The sequence below is a fragment of the Malania oleifera genome, chromosome 9, assembly GCF_029873635.1.
Source record: "Malania oleifera isolate guangnan ecotype guangnan chromosome 9, ASM2987363v1, whole genome shotgun sequence".
NCBI lineage: Eukaryota > Viridiplantae > Streptophyta > Magnoliopsida > Santalales > Ximeniaceae > Malania > Malania oleifera.
Window position 1 is genome coordinate 33,188,570 of NC_080425.1, and position 17,882 is coordinate 33,206,451.

At 34.3% G+C, this 17,882-nt stretch overlaps 1 protein-coding gene across 3 annotated transcripts in view; it reads left to right on the forward strand.

The window, feature by feature from the left end:
* The first annotated feature begins 6,630 nt into the window (after positions 1–6,630).
* LOC131164521 (protein SENSITIVE TO UV 2) overlaps positions 6,631–17,882 on the forward strand; it is a 70,597-nt gene continuing 59,345 nt past the window's right edge. For 2 of the 3 annotated variants that reach the window (XM_058121782.1, XM_058121783.1), the window contains exons 1-2: positions 6,631–7,063; positions 7,820–7,858. In XM_058121782.1, the coding sequence (XP_057977765.1) occupies positions 6,695–7,063; positions 7,820–7,858 (408 nt within the window). In that variant the 5' untranslated portion in view covers positions 6,631–6,694. The remainder of the gene's footprint in view (positions 7,064–7,819; positions 7,859–17,882) is intronic. The other variant, XM_058121785.1, reaches the window with a different exon arrangement.

Genomic DNA, 17,882 nt, shown 5'->3' on the forward strand with positions numbered 1-17,882 from the left:
ATTTGAGTAAGCCAAACAAAGATTTTACATCTCCATATCCTTTAACCTTTTCTTATTACTCTCATATTTGTGTTAAATTGCTTATTTTTTTTATTTGTGCTAATTTCTTAATTTAAACCTAAGTCACCCCCTCTTGCAAGTAGCCTTCGAGGATCAAAGTTTGATAACACAGTAGTTATGGTAAAATTTAAAAACCTAAGTATAAAAAAAAAAAATCAAGGGAAGATTTGTGTGCATGGGATGGGGTGGATTAAAGTGTTCCTCGCCAAAAAATTGATCAGCTAATTTTATTACTTTTGACTTCCAAGTGTAGAAGTTGTCAAAGTACAAGGGTGAGTCTCAGGATCGAATTCACGGGGACAACGGGAAATATGTAAGCATTAATGTTTCAATTATAATCCATGAAATTAATTAATTATTTATGGTGACAAGGATTCCTAAAACGAATAATTAACTAACAGGTTAAAACAAAAATTAGAAAAATGAAAGATAAAAATAGTGAGGTTCACGCACAAATATGATTTGAAGATGGTGATGAATCTAAGGGTCTAAAATTACAAAAAACTAAATAACTCAAAGGGAATACGTAGAAATTAAATTGCAATTAAAAGAAACAATTAATTAAATACTTGAGACGCAAGTTTCACCCGTTTCTGATTTGGTAATGGATATTCCTCTAAGTTCTTATTCTCTCAATCACTTACCCATTCCTGGAGATCATGATCAAATAATATAACATTCAAGCCTGCAATTTCAGTATAATACAAAGTACTCAACAGATTGTATAACAAATTCAATATTACTAGTTCAAGCATCAGTTATGTTTTCACGTCTACAACTGATCAATAATCAAAACAGAAAATTTGCAAGGAACTATTAAAATCCTGTTAGTAGTTCAAATATCAACTGTGTCTTCATGTTTACAACTAATCAAAACCTGGAACAGAGTATTTTAATATTTTTTAAATATAAAGCGAAATACAATCCATTAAAATAAACATCAAAGTTCTAGGAAATAGGAGAAAATCCAACCCAAAACATCCACGGGTTACTCCTTAAATCTCAAGATAGATTCCAGCCTAACATGTTTGCATTCCTAAATTTTTGGGCAAATTTAAAATAATAATAAATCATTGCAAAAAATAAAAATAAATGATAATAAAAGTAAAGGACTAAAGGCAAATGAAGAAAGGAAGAGAAGAAGAAAAGAAAAAGACAAAAAGTTGAAAAAAAACCCCCCCCCTTGGCCCGATGGAGAGTCTCTCCCTTTTCCTTGGTAGGCGCATGGTTCTCCTCTCCTTTGTGCACGGCCATATACCGGTTGCCTTTCAATTGCCATTTTTTCGTTTCTCTTTTAATTCCCGAAAATGTCCTGCAATAATTAAGCACAAGTGTTCGTAAATTTATGGGCAAAAATAGGATAATAAAAATCCTAATGTTATAAATAAAGCTCCATTAAAATGATGTGCATAACTTGGACATTTAATCAGATTTGCAATAACAAATAAACACATTTAAACACCTAATTATGCGATATTTAACACTTAATCATAGGGCGTGGTGGTGAGCATGTGATATGAGTTCCCTAAGACCCACGCTCAAGCACAACATTGGAAAATATCTATTCTAGTTAGTAAGTATATATAAATGAGGGAAACCTCTCCATTGTCCAAGAGACAAACAAATGCGAGTTTCAATTTGAAACAACTAGAAAAGTAGCAACATTTTTACATTTTAAGAATTTAAAACAAGTTTACTTTTTCTAAATATTTTAAAATACAATAAGGCGAGTTAGGAGAAATTATATTCTAGTTTGACCCCATGTCTCTTAACTCTAACCTGACCCAATCAACTTATCTAACAATCAAGTCTAATACAGAAATGTGTAAGCACTTATGACACACTTATGCACTTACCTATGCACATGTTTTATGTTCATGCACAAAAAATTGTAAAATACTAGTGGCGAGCACGCACATAGAACTCTTTACTTTTAAAAAAAAATTGAAAAAAATTAATTTTAAAGAAAATAAGTGGAAGTTGAAAGCATTTTAATTTGAGTAGTAGAGTATTTGCAAGTAGTTGATTTAATTAGAAAAGTAGTGTCAATGCCTACTTTTGACCTAATGTTATTTCAATTTGGTTTTTTCTTAAAAATTTAGAATACTCATGTTTGTGTGCTTTTGAGGGGTCCAAGGTCTTTTTTAGGAAAATTCTAACCTTTTTAAATTCATGATGGATGAAGTTAGGGGTGTCACTTTTGTGAATTAATGGTTACCCTTAAATCTATTTGAAGTATTTCATGCTTGGAATAGATTTTGCTGGGTTCCAATCACTCTAGAAGACAAGGTGGCAATTTTCTTACCTCATTACTCTTGGAATTAAGGATTTTTGCCAAACCCTAGCCCCCTATTTTGTAAATAAGGAGGCTAGGTGGAGGTTTAAATAGGGGAGGAGGAGGCACATTCATTATTGGAAGAGCTTGCGTTAATCTTGGTGAGATCAAGAATGGGGGACTTATGTTGAGTCTTTAGGAGAGAACAAGGAATCGATATACATATAATCTTGGAGGCTCAAATACAAGGAAGAAACACCTACTCGTGTAGATTTTGGAGAAGAAGAGACTCCTGTTTTAAGGATCCGTTGTGCACAAGAGGCTTTATATTCTATGGTTTTCTTTATTTGCTCCATCTTATTCCTTGTAAGGTACATCCTTTCTTAACTTTATTGATTATTGATGTTTCATCCCTTCCATGATTTGTTAGTATGCTGAGTTACTTGTCTTGATTTGTGGATTTGTGATTATTGTGAAAACTTATGCCTCCTTTCATCTTCTTATTCATGTTATCTTGATAATAGAGCTTAAACATGCTATAAGATGTTTGATTACTATCATATAATGATATTTTAGCTTCAAGTTAGCATCTATATGAAAATCACCAACATGCCTTGATGGTTGCTCAAGCCTTTTTTTTTTTTTTGTTTATGATTATTTCATTGGTTTTCATTTTGTTGGTTGAGCTAGATAAGGAGAAAGTATAGAGAAACTAGATAAGATGAAGGAAGGAGAGGTCCTGAAAATTTTTTGACATGTGTAGGGCAAGCCCATATATAGCACTACCACCATGGCGAGTTAGATAATAGAGGAACCTGGAGAGAGGATTTTAAAGATAGGAATAGAAAGAGTTAGAATGAAGAAGAAGTAAGAGAATAAATGAGAGAGAGAGAGAGAGAGAGAGAGAGAGAGAGAGAGAGAGAGAGAGAGAGAGAGAGAGAGAGAGAGAGAGTGAGTTAAGGTGAAAAAATGAGGACAGAAAGGGGTTGCCATAAAAACACCCATAGCCGCTACAATAATGGATACTCGGAGGTGACCTACAGAAAATGGAGAGAGAGATAGAACCATAAAAGAGGGAAATGATAGAAAGATAGAAAGAGAGAGGGATAGAGAAAAAGAAAAGAGAGAAAGACCAAGTCATTTAGGAGGAATAAAGAGTGAGGAGAACCTCATCGAAGAAACCCATAATTGAATTCTTGGGAGTCCTGGCAGTGGTCACCTTTGCTAGCTATGACTAGTAAAAGTAGCAATGGCTCTACATGGAGGAGAAACATGCGTGAGAGAGATAATGTTAAAAGGAACAAGTAAAGGTAGTAGGCTATCACTTCCATCCCATATCACACAATCATTGCCATTTGATTTGGGCGCATAAGGGGAACATACCCTATTTCTTCCTTTTTCTTGAGTTCATTCCATTTAAAGCATTAGGGCTAACAACGAATTCCTTGTGAGCAAACCATTTCATCTTGAAACTATACTAGCATTATTGGTGTTAGGTTTGGGTGCATAAAGTAGAGATTCCATCCTTCCCTTCTTTTCGTTTCCTTTTCAATTTTGTTTCACTATAGGACAACAATCGTTTTTTTAGAAAGGTTCTCATAAGATATCTAATACTTTCCTTACACATAACTAGACTTCCAAATTCATTTCTCTTTTCATAGATCATTATCCCTCTATCCAATTTTTGTCATGTCATATTCGCATGAAAATTGACTTTGACAAGCAATTGTAAGAAAAAAAATACTTTTAATTAATGGCAAAAAAATCTTTTATCATTAATTGTAGGGTAAAAGACACTCACGTCTCTTTAGGTTTGACAAAAAAATAGAGACCTTCCCTGAGGTTTCAAGAATTTCAGGAACCTCCCTTGAGGTTTTAAGAATTATAAAGACCTTTTATGAGGTTTGCCAAAAAGAGATAAATTTTCTCTAAAAAAAATATTTTTTTTTGTCAAATACAAGGGCAAGTTTGTGTCTTTTTATTAAATCTCAGGGGAGGTTCTTGGAACTTTTAAAACTTTAATGGAGGTTCTTGAAATTTTTGAAACCTTAGGGGATGTCATTCATTATCTTTTTGTCAAACTTCAGAGGGTGTCAGTATCTTTTACTCTTAATTTTATAAAGTGACAAAGTCTGAGTTTTTTCTCATTTTAATATTATTTTATAATAAAATATTAAATAATACTTTGTTTGGGAAAAATTTTCTCATTTTGACGCTTACGTAATCTCACAGCTTGGTCCTGCGAGATTTGTAGGGAAAACAAATCATGAACTGAAGCGTGGCAAGGGCTGAAACAAATTTTGCAAGACCAAACTGCGAGATTTGTAGGGGAAATGAACTGTGAGCTGACACATGGCAAGGGCTGAAGCAAATTTCGTAGGATTAAGCTGCGAGATTTATAAGGGAAATAACCGTTAGCTGACGCGTGACAAATCTTGTAGCTTGGTTCTGCGAGATTTGCTTTAACCCTTTAAGTGCCATTCTCCTTCAATTTTTTGCGCGAACAGAGAGCAGAGAGAGTAGAGAGACCAAAAAGGAGGAGACTGGCAGGTGACCGGATGATTGGCAGGTGACCGTTGCTCGCCGAATGCAGAGCAGAGCGCAAAGGGTAGAGGCCGGACGATTGGCTGGTGACCGTTGCTTGCCGAACGTTGCTCGTGAATATTGAGGAGGAAGATATAAAAAGGGGAGATTGGGTAAGTTCATTTTGAAACTTGCTCATTTACTTTTGAATTGAAATTTATTTTTTTGATTGATGAATTTGTTAGATTGATTAATAAAATCGTTAGTGTGGCTCATAAATTAGTACGTAACACCTTCAATTTGCTGATTGAAGGCATCATTTGGAAACCCCTAAATTTGAAGTTAGGGTTTTTTTTGTTAGTATTTTACTTCCTTTCATTTGTTATATGTGTTATGTGTAATTTAATTGACAAGTATGCTGTAATCTAGTGTTTTAAATTTGGTATTAGAAAAAAATGAATTATTGATTGGATTTTAATTTAAAATGAATTATATTGAATTGACATTCTGAGTTTGAAGTTTGTATTTAATTTATTTGTATATATTATTGGTGTCCATTTTTTCTCATTTTGCATTCCATTTTCATGCTTTTAATTTACATTCTAAGTATAAAATGTCTAATTATTATTCAACTTGTCAAAATTTCAGCTTGTTGTTTGGGCATGTTAATATGTAGCTTATATATATATATTCGCAATATATATGTTGAAATTCTTTGACAATACTACCATTTAATCATTTTGGGATTTAATATTAATAATGGTACCAAATTTAACACAAATTTAAAAGATGTGCATATATTATTTTTAATTAAAAAATAACAATATGAAATGTATTAACTATAAAAATAATAATTAAAACTTGCTTTGAAGTTAAAACAAAAACTCATAATTTTAAAAAATTTTAAAATAGCTAATAGAATTGGATAGATATATTCACTTTTTCTTTGCTAGAGTGACAAATACTTTATAACGCGATAAAGTGTAGCTAATTTTTTATTAAAAATAAATGAACTACAATTTTTTAAAAAAGAATTATCACTATTCACTTGTGAAAATAGTTTTATTTTTTATTTTTAAATTTTCAAATATTTACAAAAATGTCACATTGTTTTCAAATTATTCAAAATATAGAAAAGTTGGAAAATGTATTTTTTTCTTCTATAAATATTTTAGATTTTTGGCTTTAACTTTACATATCGAAGAAGGTAATTATGAAAAACAATTATAATTATGGAAACATTAATTAATTTATTTTTATTTTTTATATTAATTTTTTAAAAGGTATATAAATATTAATTTATTTTTTAATCTTTCAGCTTCCCTTACAAATCTCATAACTTGATCCTACGAGATTTGTTTAAATCTTACAAGACCAAACTGTGAGATTATGTAAGTCTCAAAACGGAAAAATTTTTCTCAAACGAAATATTATTTAATATTTTATTATAAAATAATATTAAAATGGAAAAAAACTTGACAAAGTTTTTAGATATTGTTAAAAGTATAAAAATTGTGAATAAGGATGGATTTCACTTGTTTATTCATAATATAAAATTAAAGAGCATCACTTAGATGAAAAACTTTGTTTAAGAAAAGAAAAAGAAGAAAACTAAAGAGAAATAATTTTTTTTCTCTTGCATTTTTTCTCTATATTAAAAATTATTTTTAATTCATTAATGATGTTTAGAACCAAAAAATTTTCTATTTATTTATTTATTATTCTTTGTGTTTCTCGGCCTACATCTAAACATAAAAAAGTAAAATTTTTTAAAAATGAGCATATAAAATATGTTTTGGAGATTCAGACTCGGAGCAACGCACGGGAGAGAGAGAGATGAGCGAGGGAGGTTTCGAAGAATGGGATGCTGATTTCCTGGACCAACTCATACACGTTGAAGAACTTGCTCTCTCCTCCACCGCACCACCTTCTCAGCCCCACCCTGCGACCACCGCTTTTTCTCATCCATCACACCTACTCCTTCCGCCGCAGCCGCCGTCACTGTTACCACCACCACCACCACCACCTTATGTTGTTCCCTCTCACGACTCCATTAGCTACTCGCCTCCTCGAGAACTGTCTCAGAGAATTCCAAACCACAAGCCTTTCGATCACTCTTCAAATGGCATTGCTGGCGCCGTTGTCACGCCAGTTCCGTACATTCGTAGTGGAAGTGCCAAAGAACTCGAAATCGACGGATTGAAGGTTGGGTTTCGTTATTGCCTTTTTTTTTTTTTTGGTTTTCTTCTGTGCTTTGTCTTGCTTTTGAGAAACTGTGGGGAGATGAGAAAATTCAAGAGGAAAGAAAGACAGAAAGGGTTGAGGCATTACAAAATTTTCATTGGTACGGTTTTATCTACGAAAACTAATCAATTAAGACATTAAATATGTTCTTTTTAAGTTTCATAGAAGCTAAACAGAACTAGTTTGCTTGATTTTAAGAGACCGTTCACTTTAACTTCTTTTGTGCTCACGAGCAAAATTTTTATTCTTGCTTCATCTGAGACATTTAACCGGGCCTTTTACATGGTACCACTATGTGGATTCATGTAAACTTAGGCGCAGGGCTGCACCCGCACACACCTAAGTGTGTGTATCTGTGTATGTGATGTGGATGTATATTCATGTTTGCACATACACAAACATGTACATGCACGCTTCTAATTTTCTAAGAAACAAAAGTAGGTATGTAACAACCAAATTTCTGCTACCTTTTCTTTTCCTCCATTTTCTCATCAGCCAAACGATTGTTATTTAACTTATTTTATATATAGTTTTAATATTATGCTAATGATATTTGCAGTTTTACAAGTGCTTAGAATCTTTTCTAGTGATTTTTTTTAAACTTTGATAAATCTGAGGAAATTTATTAGTTGGTCATTCGAGCTACGTAAACAAAGTCATATTTTAGGGAAAAAAACATAAAAAATCCTGATGAGACATGGTGAATTTTAATTGCAGAGAGAGCTGGGACGTGTCTCAAAGCAGCTTACAAATTTGGTATGTCTTTTTCTCCTTACATTGTTTCTTTATAACAAGGCATTGCCATTTTTGCCCTTTATTCTTTCTAGCCACATTTGATAAATATGTACCATGAGAGAGTAGGTTGAACATTTAAGCTCAAGACATTAGGGATGTTTGAATATTATTGTAAGGCTTAAATAGCGAGGGAGACCAATCCTGTTATTAGGTTTTCCAGTTCGCTAAACATTCTCAATGCCTTTCACCTCCCATTTTGTTGCAAACAGGGCTTCAAACCTAAATCTCTCTTCAGCTCAACTCTAACCCAGCAGCGTCCACCCAGATTTTATTTTAAACTGATTGAATCTCCACCCCCTAAGCCCAAACTGTGAGGCAATACACAAGGAAAACTATACCCAGATTCAACTTCTCCAGATAATCCTTTATCCAGCCCGAGCCCAAACTATTAGTTGGGTTCAAATCATCCATAACAAAGCAGTATCAACCCTGTTTTTCCATAACAGAAGTTAGATCCAGTTCAATTTTTCCAAAAAAAAAACCAACAAAAAAAGGAAAAAATTGAGCTTTCTTAATTCAACAAATTATTTTCTCATTTTCACATCATCTGGTTTGTGGTAATTTAACTTCTTCTCAACAAATCCTTGCCTTGTTTCTTTGTGCTAGCTTTTGCGAGCTCATTAACAAACTCGAAATTAATCTTTAAATGTTGCGGTTTATCAATCTAAATGTTTTGGCACTCGGTAGGCTTTGAAACTTTGCAAACAAGTATGAGTAACGGCTTTAAGAATTGTAAGTAGCGCTTGGTTTTATTGTTAGTTTATGACTTGACCTTTATTCATTGTGCCTTCCTTTGTAATTCCTTCTTACCCCAAAAGATTGTTGTACTTGTAAGAATTGCACCTAACCCAAATGCTGCACTTGTCAGAATTGCATCTAGCCCAAGTACACCCATCCATAAGCACCCATTTATTCTTATTTTGATCATGAGTAGCAATGATATTTGTAAGTGCTTGAGTTGTCTCAAGACTCAAGTCTAATATCAATATAACATGCCTTTGTGCGTTTATCTCCTCCCATCATGATTGTTGGAAGCTTAAAAGATGCCCACTTTTCTGATGAGAAAGAAATTGAGTCTTTCAAAAAAGACCAAATCCTTGTAGAAGATATTCACACAACTAAGTTTTTGGTTAACCAATTGTAGCAAAGCTTCGCTAAATTATGAAAAAAGGGGACACGTTGCTCGTCAAATGCAACTATCACATGTCCTTTAACCATTTACTGGGGTGCTAATGGGTTTGGTTTGGTAGGACGGTTAGATGCCAACATGTGGCTTATGCTCAAACTCAACCTAAGTGAGAGTACACTAATGATATTACAAAGAAGGCTATGTTTGATGTGGCTTCCTATAATGCTAGGCTAGATCCTGCTGCCTTTTAGATTGGTTGTCGGAGTTGGAAGACTACTTTGAATGGTATGGCATGACCAACAAGTCTCAAGTTTGGTTTGCAAATAAGGCTATCCTAAGTTGTAGCACAGAATGTTAGCATGACATATAGTTTGTGGATGGACCACTCATTGTGTAGTAGGAGGAGATGATGCTTAAACTACGAGAGAAATATGCTTCTACATAATGCATATATTTTAGGAGTTAACTATTAAATAATTAATATTACATAACGTATTTTGAGGATATGATATTGCATTTTGATTTTTCTAATGGGCCAAGAAATATTGTGTCTAATTTTGTTTGCAGAATGATGAATGAGTTGACATGAACAGTTTCATTGTACTAACTCGTGTCTTTAGAGGATGCCTGTCATAAGGTATTGGAGTTAAATATATCATATTACTTCGGTGCAAAAGAGATTAAATTCGCAGATTCAAGGAGTCGATCAACCTAGGTTTATGTCCTTTGATAGGATTGCAGGGAGTTTGTAGGCTCAATTTGTTCCCGTTGTGTCCTTACAAACCTAATCAATAACTAGACAAAGTATCAATCAACATCCTACCACTTATAGGGATAGTGGGTCAGCTCTCAAGTCTCGACCAATTAATCCATTATGTGACTTCAATGTCATGCTATGGGTCATAGCTGTATAGTTCCCTCACGGTGGTTCCCTCACCATAGAGTGTAAAGATGAGGAACTCTTAAGACAATGACAATAATCATAATTATAGATATTTTTTGATAAACAAAGAAATTTCTTAGAAGAGAGAAGAATGTACATCAAAAAAAGAAAGGGAAAAGAAAAAAAAAAGGACATGGGAGAATAAGAAATACTCCCTTTACATCAATAACAATAAATTACAAGAAAATTCATCATAAACTGAAAGCCAAATCAATGACACAAAGTCAATTAGTTTTGCTACAGGTCTTCCAAAGAAACATGACGGAAAAAGCTATTAGTTGACACCCACAGTGACACAAGATAATTTACTCCCTAAAGCAAGTTTTAGTAGTAGCCACCCCTTCGAAAATTCTAGTGCTCCTCTCCAACTAGACACACCAAATAACAACCATAATAGTGCATCACCACAAAGCCTTCCTATCCTGCCCTTCTCTCCAAAACCCTTAAAAATGATGGTACAAAAAGCATTCAAGGTGGAGGGACAAATCCAGTCCTCACCAAATATACCAAATAGTTTATTCTAGACAACCCAACTAAAGGGGCAATGAAGAAGTAGATATGAGCACGTCTCCCCACTCCTCATACAAAGGACACAAACATCCAGTGATAGGGCCTTGTTATGCCTTCTCTTTTGAAGCATATCACCAGTATTAATTCTTTCAAGAACCAAAATCCAAATAAAATCTTTTAATTTTGGACAGTAATTATGATTATATGTCTATGAGCCTTTAGACCCACCTAACTCTAAGAAGGAGTGTGAAAAGACTAAGTTTGTAATGCTCACATTAATGTCATAAGATGCGTAATGGCTACTTTGGTAGGCTATAAGGTACGGAAGTGCTCTAGGATCTTCCATTAATGTGGAGATAAAAGCATACAAACTTGTCATAGATAGGGGTAAATCCATGAATGTGCAGTGTTAAACTTAGTCTTGAAGAGGCTGAATTTCAATTTCTAGTCCCTATGTCCTTATAGAGTTGCTTGGGTAGATAAGACATCTTTGGAAGTTTTAGGTGTTGCATGGTACCCATTTGAATGAGTGAGTATTTTGTGAAGATATTATGCAACATCCTGCCTATGAAGACTCTAGGTTTGTGTTGGCCTTGGCAAGAGGGAATTTTGAGTTTGCCTTTGAATCTAAGGAGACTCAACCTCTTGAGATTACTCAGTTAAGTGAGTTTTAGGGATTTAGGATGTTACACATAAGGAAATGGCCAATGGGTTTCCTCTTGTGACATCCGACATGCTGCTATTAACTTTGTGCTTGGTCCATTGCTAAATCTCTCACATTATGGGTTGAACTCTAGGGTTGTGTTGAGATGAACACATAAATAGAGGGATTACGACAAGGGATAGTCGTACTCAATGTGTCATCCTTTTGCTTTTTGATTCCTAAGAAAGATGACACCTAGTGTTGATAGCAAGGCACTAAGGCCATAAACAAGTGTTCCCTTTCTAACATTCCCATATAGTTTTATCTCTTTTTAGAGTTCACATGAGTGGAGTGGGAGTTTTTGAGAGGCTTGTAAGATATTTTCTTTGGTCTAGTAGGGGTTAGAATAAGAGGGATGAAGTTTTTAGTTGGGATGTGGTTAGGAGATCTAAGTTTGGTTTTTTTTTTTGGGGGGTGGGTTGGGATTGGTAACATGGCATCTAAAAACATCTCTTTATTGGAATATGGTTATGTAGGTTCCTTTTATAGCTATTGGTTTCCTATGGAACAAGACTATCAAAAGTATGGAGTTTCATTGCAATGGGTCGGATATCAGAGGAAGTGGCAATGTTTCTTATGTGAGCCCGTGATAGTTTTTTTCTCCCCAGGTTGCTCATTTTTTCCTTTCTTCTTACTTTGTTTAGAGTGGATAATGGTTATAGGATTCAGTTTTGGATGGATATTGAGGTGGAATGGTGATGTTGGTGCGTCATCTTATTAGATTATCTTTTGTTCATGTTACTGGTTATTTTGGTCATTTATCATTATTAATATGTGCTATTGTTATGTTAGTATGTGTGAGTTAGTAAGGGTCATTATTATGTAATTGAAATATAAATAGAGGGAGATGCCTATCTTTGTAGTTAGGTCTTCCAATTTACCTAATATTCCAGCATGGTATCAAAGCAAGGTCTGACCCCAAGTGCATAGCCGGCTGCCAACTGAACTCTAAACCTAATCATCCTATGCAAACTTGCCACCGTATAATGATCAACCACTCCATTTTAGGTCAGATGCTAGTCTAGGAATCATTGGGAAACATGGCAGTTGCTGGAAATATTCTTGGATGTTGCTGCCCTTTCAGAATCTCTAGAACCCCTTTTGATTTTGCAAAACGAACCCTAGAACTAGCCCCAAAACCATGCTTTTAAATTGCAGTCGCGGGTAACGTCATGTAACAGTTATGGGTGTCGTGGGACGCGGGTGTTACGTAATGGGAAGCGGGCGTAACAGTTGTGAATTTTTTTCAGGCATGCACAACCATGCCAATATTGAAAAATAAGCATGAAATACATTAATACATGATTTTTAATGATTTTTGACTGCTTTTATTCAACATACAAATGTTTTTTAATAGGCAATATGATTTTTATATTAATTTTAGTGCGCTGTTTACAAAGAAAGGCAATTTTTTTTTTTTAATATAGTTTGCAGTACTTTAATGGGTAAAAAAAATGTAGAAATGTAATTAAAATGAAGAATCAATTGATTAAAAACACAAAATTACCAAAAATGAGTCAATACTCAATATACACATTCATGAATTTGAAAAATGATTGGTATCAATAGTTGAATATATGAATACAAAATTATAAATTTACAACATAGCACATTTCACCACCAAAAAGAATGATGTGGAGGGTCTTCATAATATGCATCCCTATTTTTTCAGATTGGGATTGGGAATTATCTCCCCACACTTGTGGAAATACATAGCTGAATATACCCATGTTTGTGTTATTTCATTGTTGTTCTTGAAAATCTACTATGGTGAAAATCCAACTGATATAGGAGGTGCATAATCTCCTCCTTGACCATATCTTGAATAATATCCATAAGTAGGGGCTGGGACTTGCTCTGGGTAGCGTGTAGAAGAAGACGGACCTAGTAGGATAAGGATGATTCGCATGATATGGATCATAGTGTTGAGCTTGAGGTGGTGGATATGCTGGATAATAACTGCTATCATGAGATCCATATGATTGTGATGATGAATCATCTAAACCAAAGTCTCCAAAACTACGAACCACATCATATGAATCTTCAACAGAATCACAATCTCAGTGTCGATGACTTCTTCTAGTTTGTGCACCATGCCTCCCACTAGGGCCACCACTAGTAGCTCTCCTCCTCTTGGGTTGTGAAGATTGGTACTCTGGAGGAATAGCCAAGTCATAATTTTCGGTATATCATGCAGTCCATAACAACTAGGAGGATATGTATCCCCTACAAATGATGTCCCTGTATCATACCCATAATCATATTTTGCACCATCACCACAACCACCACCATCACCATATGATTTTCGGTATATCATGAGCTTGAGGTGGTGGATATGCTGGATAATAACTGCTATCATGAGATCCATATGATTGTGATGATGAATCATCTAAACCGAAGTCTCCAAAACTACGAACCACACCATATGATTCTTCAACAAAATCACAATCTTAGTGTCGATGACTTCTTCTAGTTTGTGCACCATGCCTCCCACTAGGGCCACCACTAGTAGCTCTCCTCCTCTTGGGTTGTGAAGATTGGTACTCTAGAGGAATAGCCAAGTCATAATTTTCGGTATATCATGCAGTCCATAACAACTAGGAGGATATGTATCCCTTACAAATGATGTCCTTGTATCATACCCATAATCATATTTTGCACCGTCACCATCACCACCACCACCACCACCACCATCACCCTTGGCCCCAGCACTAGCACTGTTACCACCATCATCATCACTTGGTGGGCTCAAACGAAGATTGTCTTTACTTTGTGTACATTCAGGATTTGAACTTGAATCATGCACATTTATTGGTGGTTGATCATCTCCTTCTGCAGTACCACCAACCTCTTCATCTTACCAATTTGAGTTGTCCTGACTGTCGAGTAATGACGCCTCTCTCTCCTCTAACCATGGATTCAAAGGATCATCTTCTTTGAAAATATAGTCCAAATTGATAGGGTTGAAACTATCTTTGATTTTCTGTTGGCTTCTTCTCAGTGTATGTCCTAACTTTAACCTCATGTTTTAATGCACGAAAACAAGCTTTTGTAGTCTCATGTACTTAGTCTATATCTTGTTTTTGTATGGATGAGGCTAAAGGTGCTCTAATTATGCTCTCACAGTTTGAAGCTGATGTGGTCTGACCAAGAACTTTGATTGCTATTAGTTGGAGCTTAAGAGCACACATGCGATAATGAATCCACCATTCGGTTGCATGAATAATTGAAGAAAGACATATGTCAATATAGTTTATTTTTGAAAAGTCAAATTTGAACATACAAATGACAAAATAGATCCATTTATCCATTATTGAGCTATATTTACCATGATTTGTTTGTTTCACTGGCCTTTGAGCCAATGAAGTTCCAAATGTCTTATCCCGATCCCGATATAGCAGCAACTAAAGAAGGATGATTGTAAAGTATAATTAATTAATGAAACATATTAATATATATTATAGAAAGTATTGCATAATACTGAAATAATTCATTATTCAATAGAACCAATAATTACTTGATTAATGGATCGAATTTGAGTATCTATATCGGGAACTAGCTTGGTTATCACTTTTTAAACCCTATCTATGATTTCTCTAGCAACTTAGGAGAGGTGGGGTACCATAAAGAATATTGGGGGTTAAAAGAATATCCTAAAATTAAATTTACAAACATATTAATCGATAATAGTGTTTTAATGCAACTATGCATAATTTAAAAGTTGAAATAATTAGAAATTTTACACTTACCAGCTGCGTGCAAGTCTTGGGGCAATTGAAAACTCCACTGGTTATAAATAATTTTCCAATAATCTTTGTAGAACCGGCAATCTTTCTGAATGGCCAACTTCGCCCTATCAATTGCCTTGTATATGAAACCCATGGTTGATTTTTCATCACCATTAACTAATTTAAGAACTTTCACTGAGGGTTCCTGTACTTTAATTATATCGGAGGCCTTCTGGCAAAACTCTTTCCCTAAGATCATCTTCTTCACATCATATGCAGGGCCTGATTTTACCATCCTAAACCTTGAGTTTTTCCAAGCATTAGATGTGAACATTTCTCTTAATGCTTGTTTATGCCTAACAATGGTCTCCAAGACAATAAGTTGGTGGCAAACTAAGTGATGACAGGGCAAAGCAGTTCTCTATTATCTGTGAATTTCTTCATGAAATTCACTGTCCATGTGTGGTTGTAAATAAAAGAGATTATTTTTGCATATTCTAAGACCTTCTTCACATTACTTTTCTTACCAATATCTTCAAGAATAAGGTCTATGTAATGAGCTGCACATGCTGTTAAGTAGAAATTTAGCCTCTTTTGCATTAGTAATTTCCCTCTTGCCTTCATTGCAACTTCATTATCAGTCACTACTTGGACAACATTTTCCTATCTAATTTCTTCAACCACTTCGTCCATTAATTTGAAATGAAATTATAGATTTAATAATTACTACTATTGAATTAAAAATATACAAGTCCATAATACTATTTGCATATACAATCAAAATTAGAAAATTATCTGAAATAGTATTCAGCTGTTCGACTCGGCATATCAGAGGCATCAATTGACTTATGAAATACAGTGCATCTATTATAGTAAACTAAAAAATTTATTATGTGTTTTCTAGTTGGTCTTGACTAACCATCGCATATAATGGTTACAACTTTCTCCTTCCAAATGCCTGTAGAAGAAGATATATAATCTTTCATTTCTTGATACTCTTGTTCCAAATAAATTTCAGATATCTTATAGGATGATGAACCCCTCACCCCTTCCCAAACTCTGCAGCAACATTAGGCATAGGCTGCATCACTAGAGAGTCGACTACATTTGCTAGAATCTGATTATGAATTAGGAAATTTCCAACTGCTTTTCCTAATTTATTTCTTAAACCTTTCAGTAGCTTGGTGTTTATTTTTGGTTGTCTTGCACTCTTGCTTCTTTCTAAAATAGGATCCATTGCCCTTAGTCTAGCTTTAGGGGCATCGGGATTGATTGATTGTCGTCCACTACCTCCAACTTCTCGAACACTATAAGATCGAGCTCTACTGAAACTATTGGCACCACCACTACCAGAGCTACCTTCTTCTTCATAAATATTACCCTCTATAGCTATTCTTGATCGAAATCTCTCTCTTCCTATTGTTGCTGTGATTGTATGCTTTTTTGTCGAGCAAATCTCATTCTTTCTTCTTCCGAGTCTTCTTCATTGCTCAAATTCTCAAAATCTCCTCTAATTTGAGCTTCCACTTCTTCTTGCCTTTTTTGTTTATCTCTCTTCTTCTTAGCATATTATTGTAAATGTTTCATCATTTGTTCTCTTACTTGTGTGGTTACATTCAAGCATCCAGCCACTTGACCTTTTTTATGTGCGAAGTGTTGTTTCAAGTGTGTAATGCTTTCTTTAATTATCTTCTCACATAACTTACACAACATAATAATATTTTGTTATTGTCCACCGGAGTACCAAAATGCCATCCAATGTCCTCACTAAGTTCTCATTTCCTTTCTTATGTGGCATCTTGACAGACTTGATTTGATGATCTCTACAGAAAACACGAAGAAAATACGAAGTTACAGTCCTTATAAAAATATGAAAATAAGATATAATATAATTTGTAAGTACTAAATAGTCCTTCTAATTTTAAATATTTATTACATAAAAATAAAATATAATCTTTGGTTAAAAATAAAAAGTAGTATTTATTCAAAATATTTAAATAATTAAAAATTTAAAATATTAGATATTTCATCTTTTAATAAAATAAGAGTCATAAAATAAGGAAAAAATTAATTATTTATATGCAATATAATTATTTTAAGATCATTAAAATTATTTCTCAAATCTTTTTTTTTTTTTGATAAGTAATAAGTTTATTGATAACAAAATGAACGCCAAATACACAAGGAGTGTACAAGGGGTAAACAAATCAAAAACAGAAATTACAAGAATCTGGTAACTCAAAAACAGAAGAAAATGATTGGTTTCGCAAAGCAGCCAACCAATCCATCAAAGTTGTAAAGAAAAATAGCTTCGGGTCTGAAATGGATCTTTCCTTATCTTCAAAACACCTACTATTTCTCTCCCTCCAAAGACACCACAATAAACAATGCGGAACTCTCAACCAAATAAACTCATTTCGATAACAACCAAATCTGCCTTGCCAACATGCTAGAAGTCCCACTACAGATTGTCGCATAACCCAGCTCACTCCAAACAAATCCTGCACCATAACCCACAAGTCCATTGCAACCGGACAATGATTAAAAAGATGATCAACCGTCTCATTATTACACTTGCACATGTAGCACCAATCCAATATCCAAACCTTTCTTTTTGTAAATTGTCAATCGTTAAGCATTTCCCTAAAGCAGCAGTCCAAACGAAAAAAGCTACTCTAGATGGAATTTTCTGTTTCCTAATACTTTTCCAAGGAAAGCCACAATCTTTGGAGCCCATTAAAATACCATAATAACCTTTAACCAAGAAGCCCTTCTCTCTATCAGATTTCCAGCACATCTTATCCTCACCTAACCCCTTCACCGATGCACCATATATGGTATCCATAAAACCAGTCAAGGCTTCTAATTCCCGAAGATGCATGCGTCTAAAGAAACTTACATCCCAAAACAAGACTCCATTATCAAACTTCATAAGCTCAGCCACGCTAGCTTCTTTATCTCGGAAAAATCTA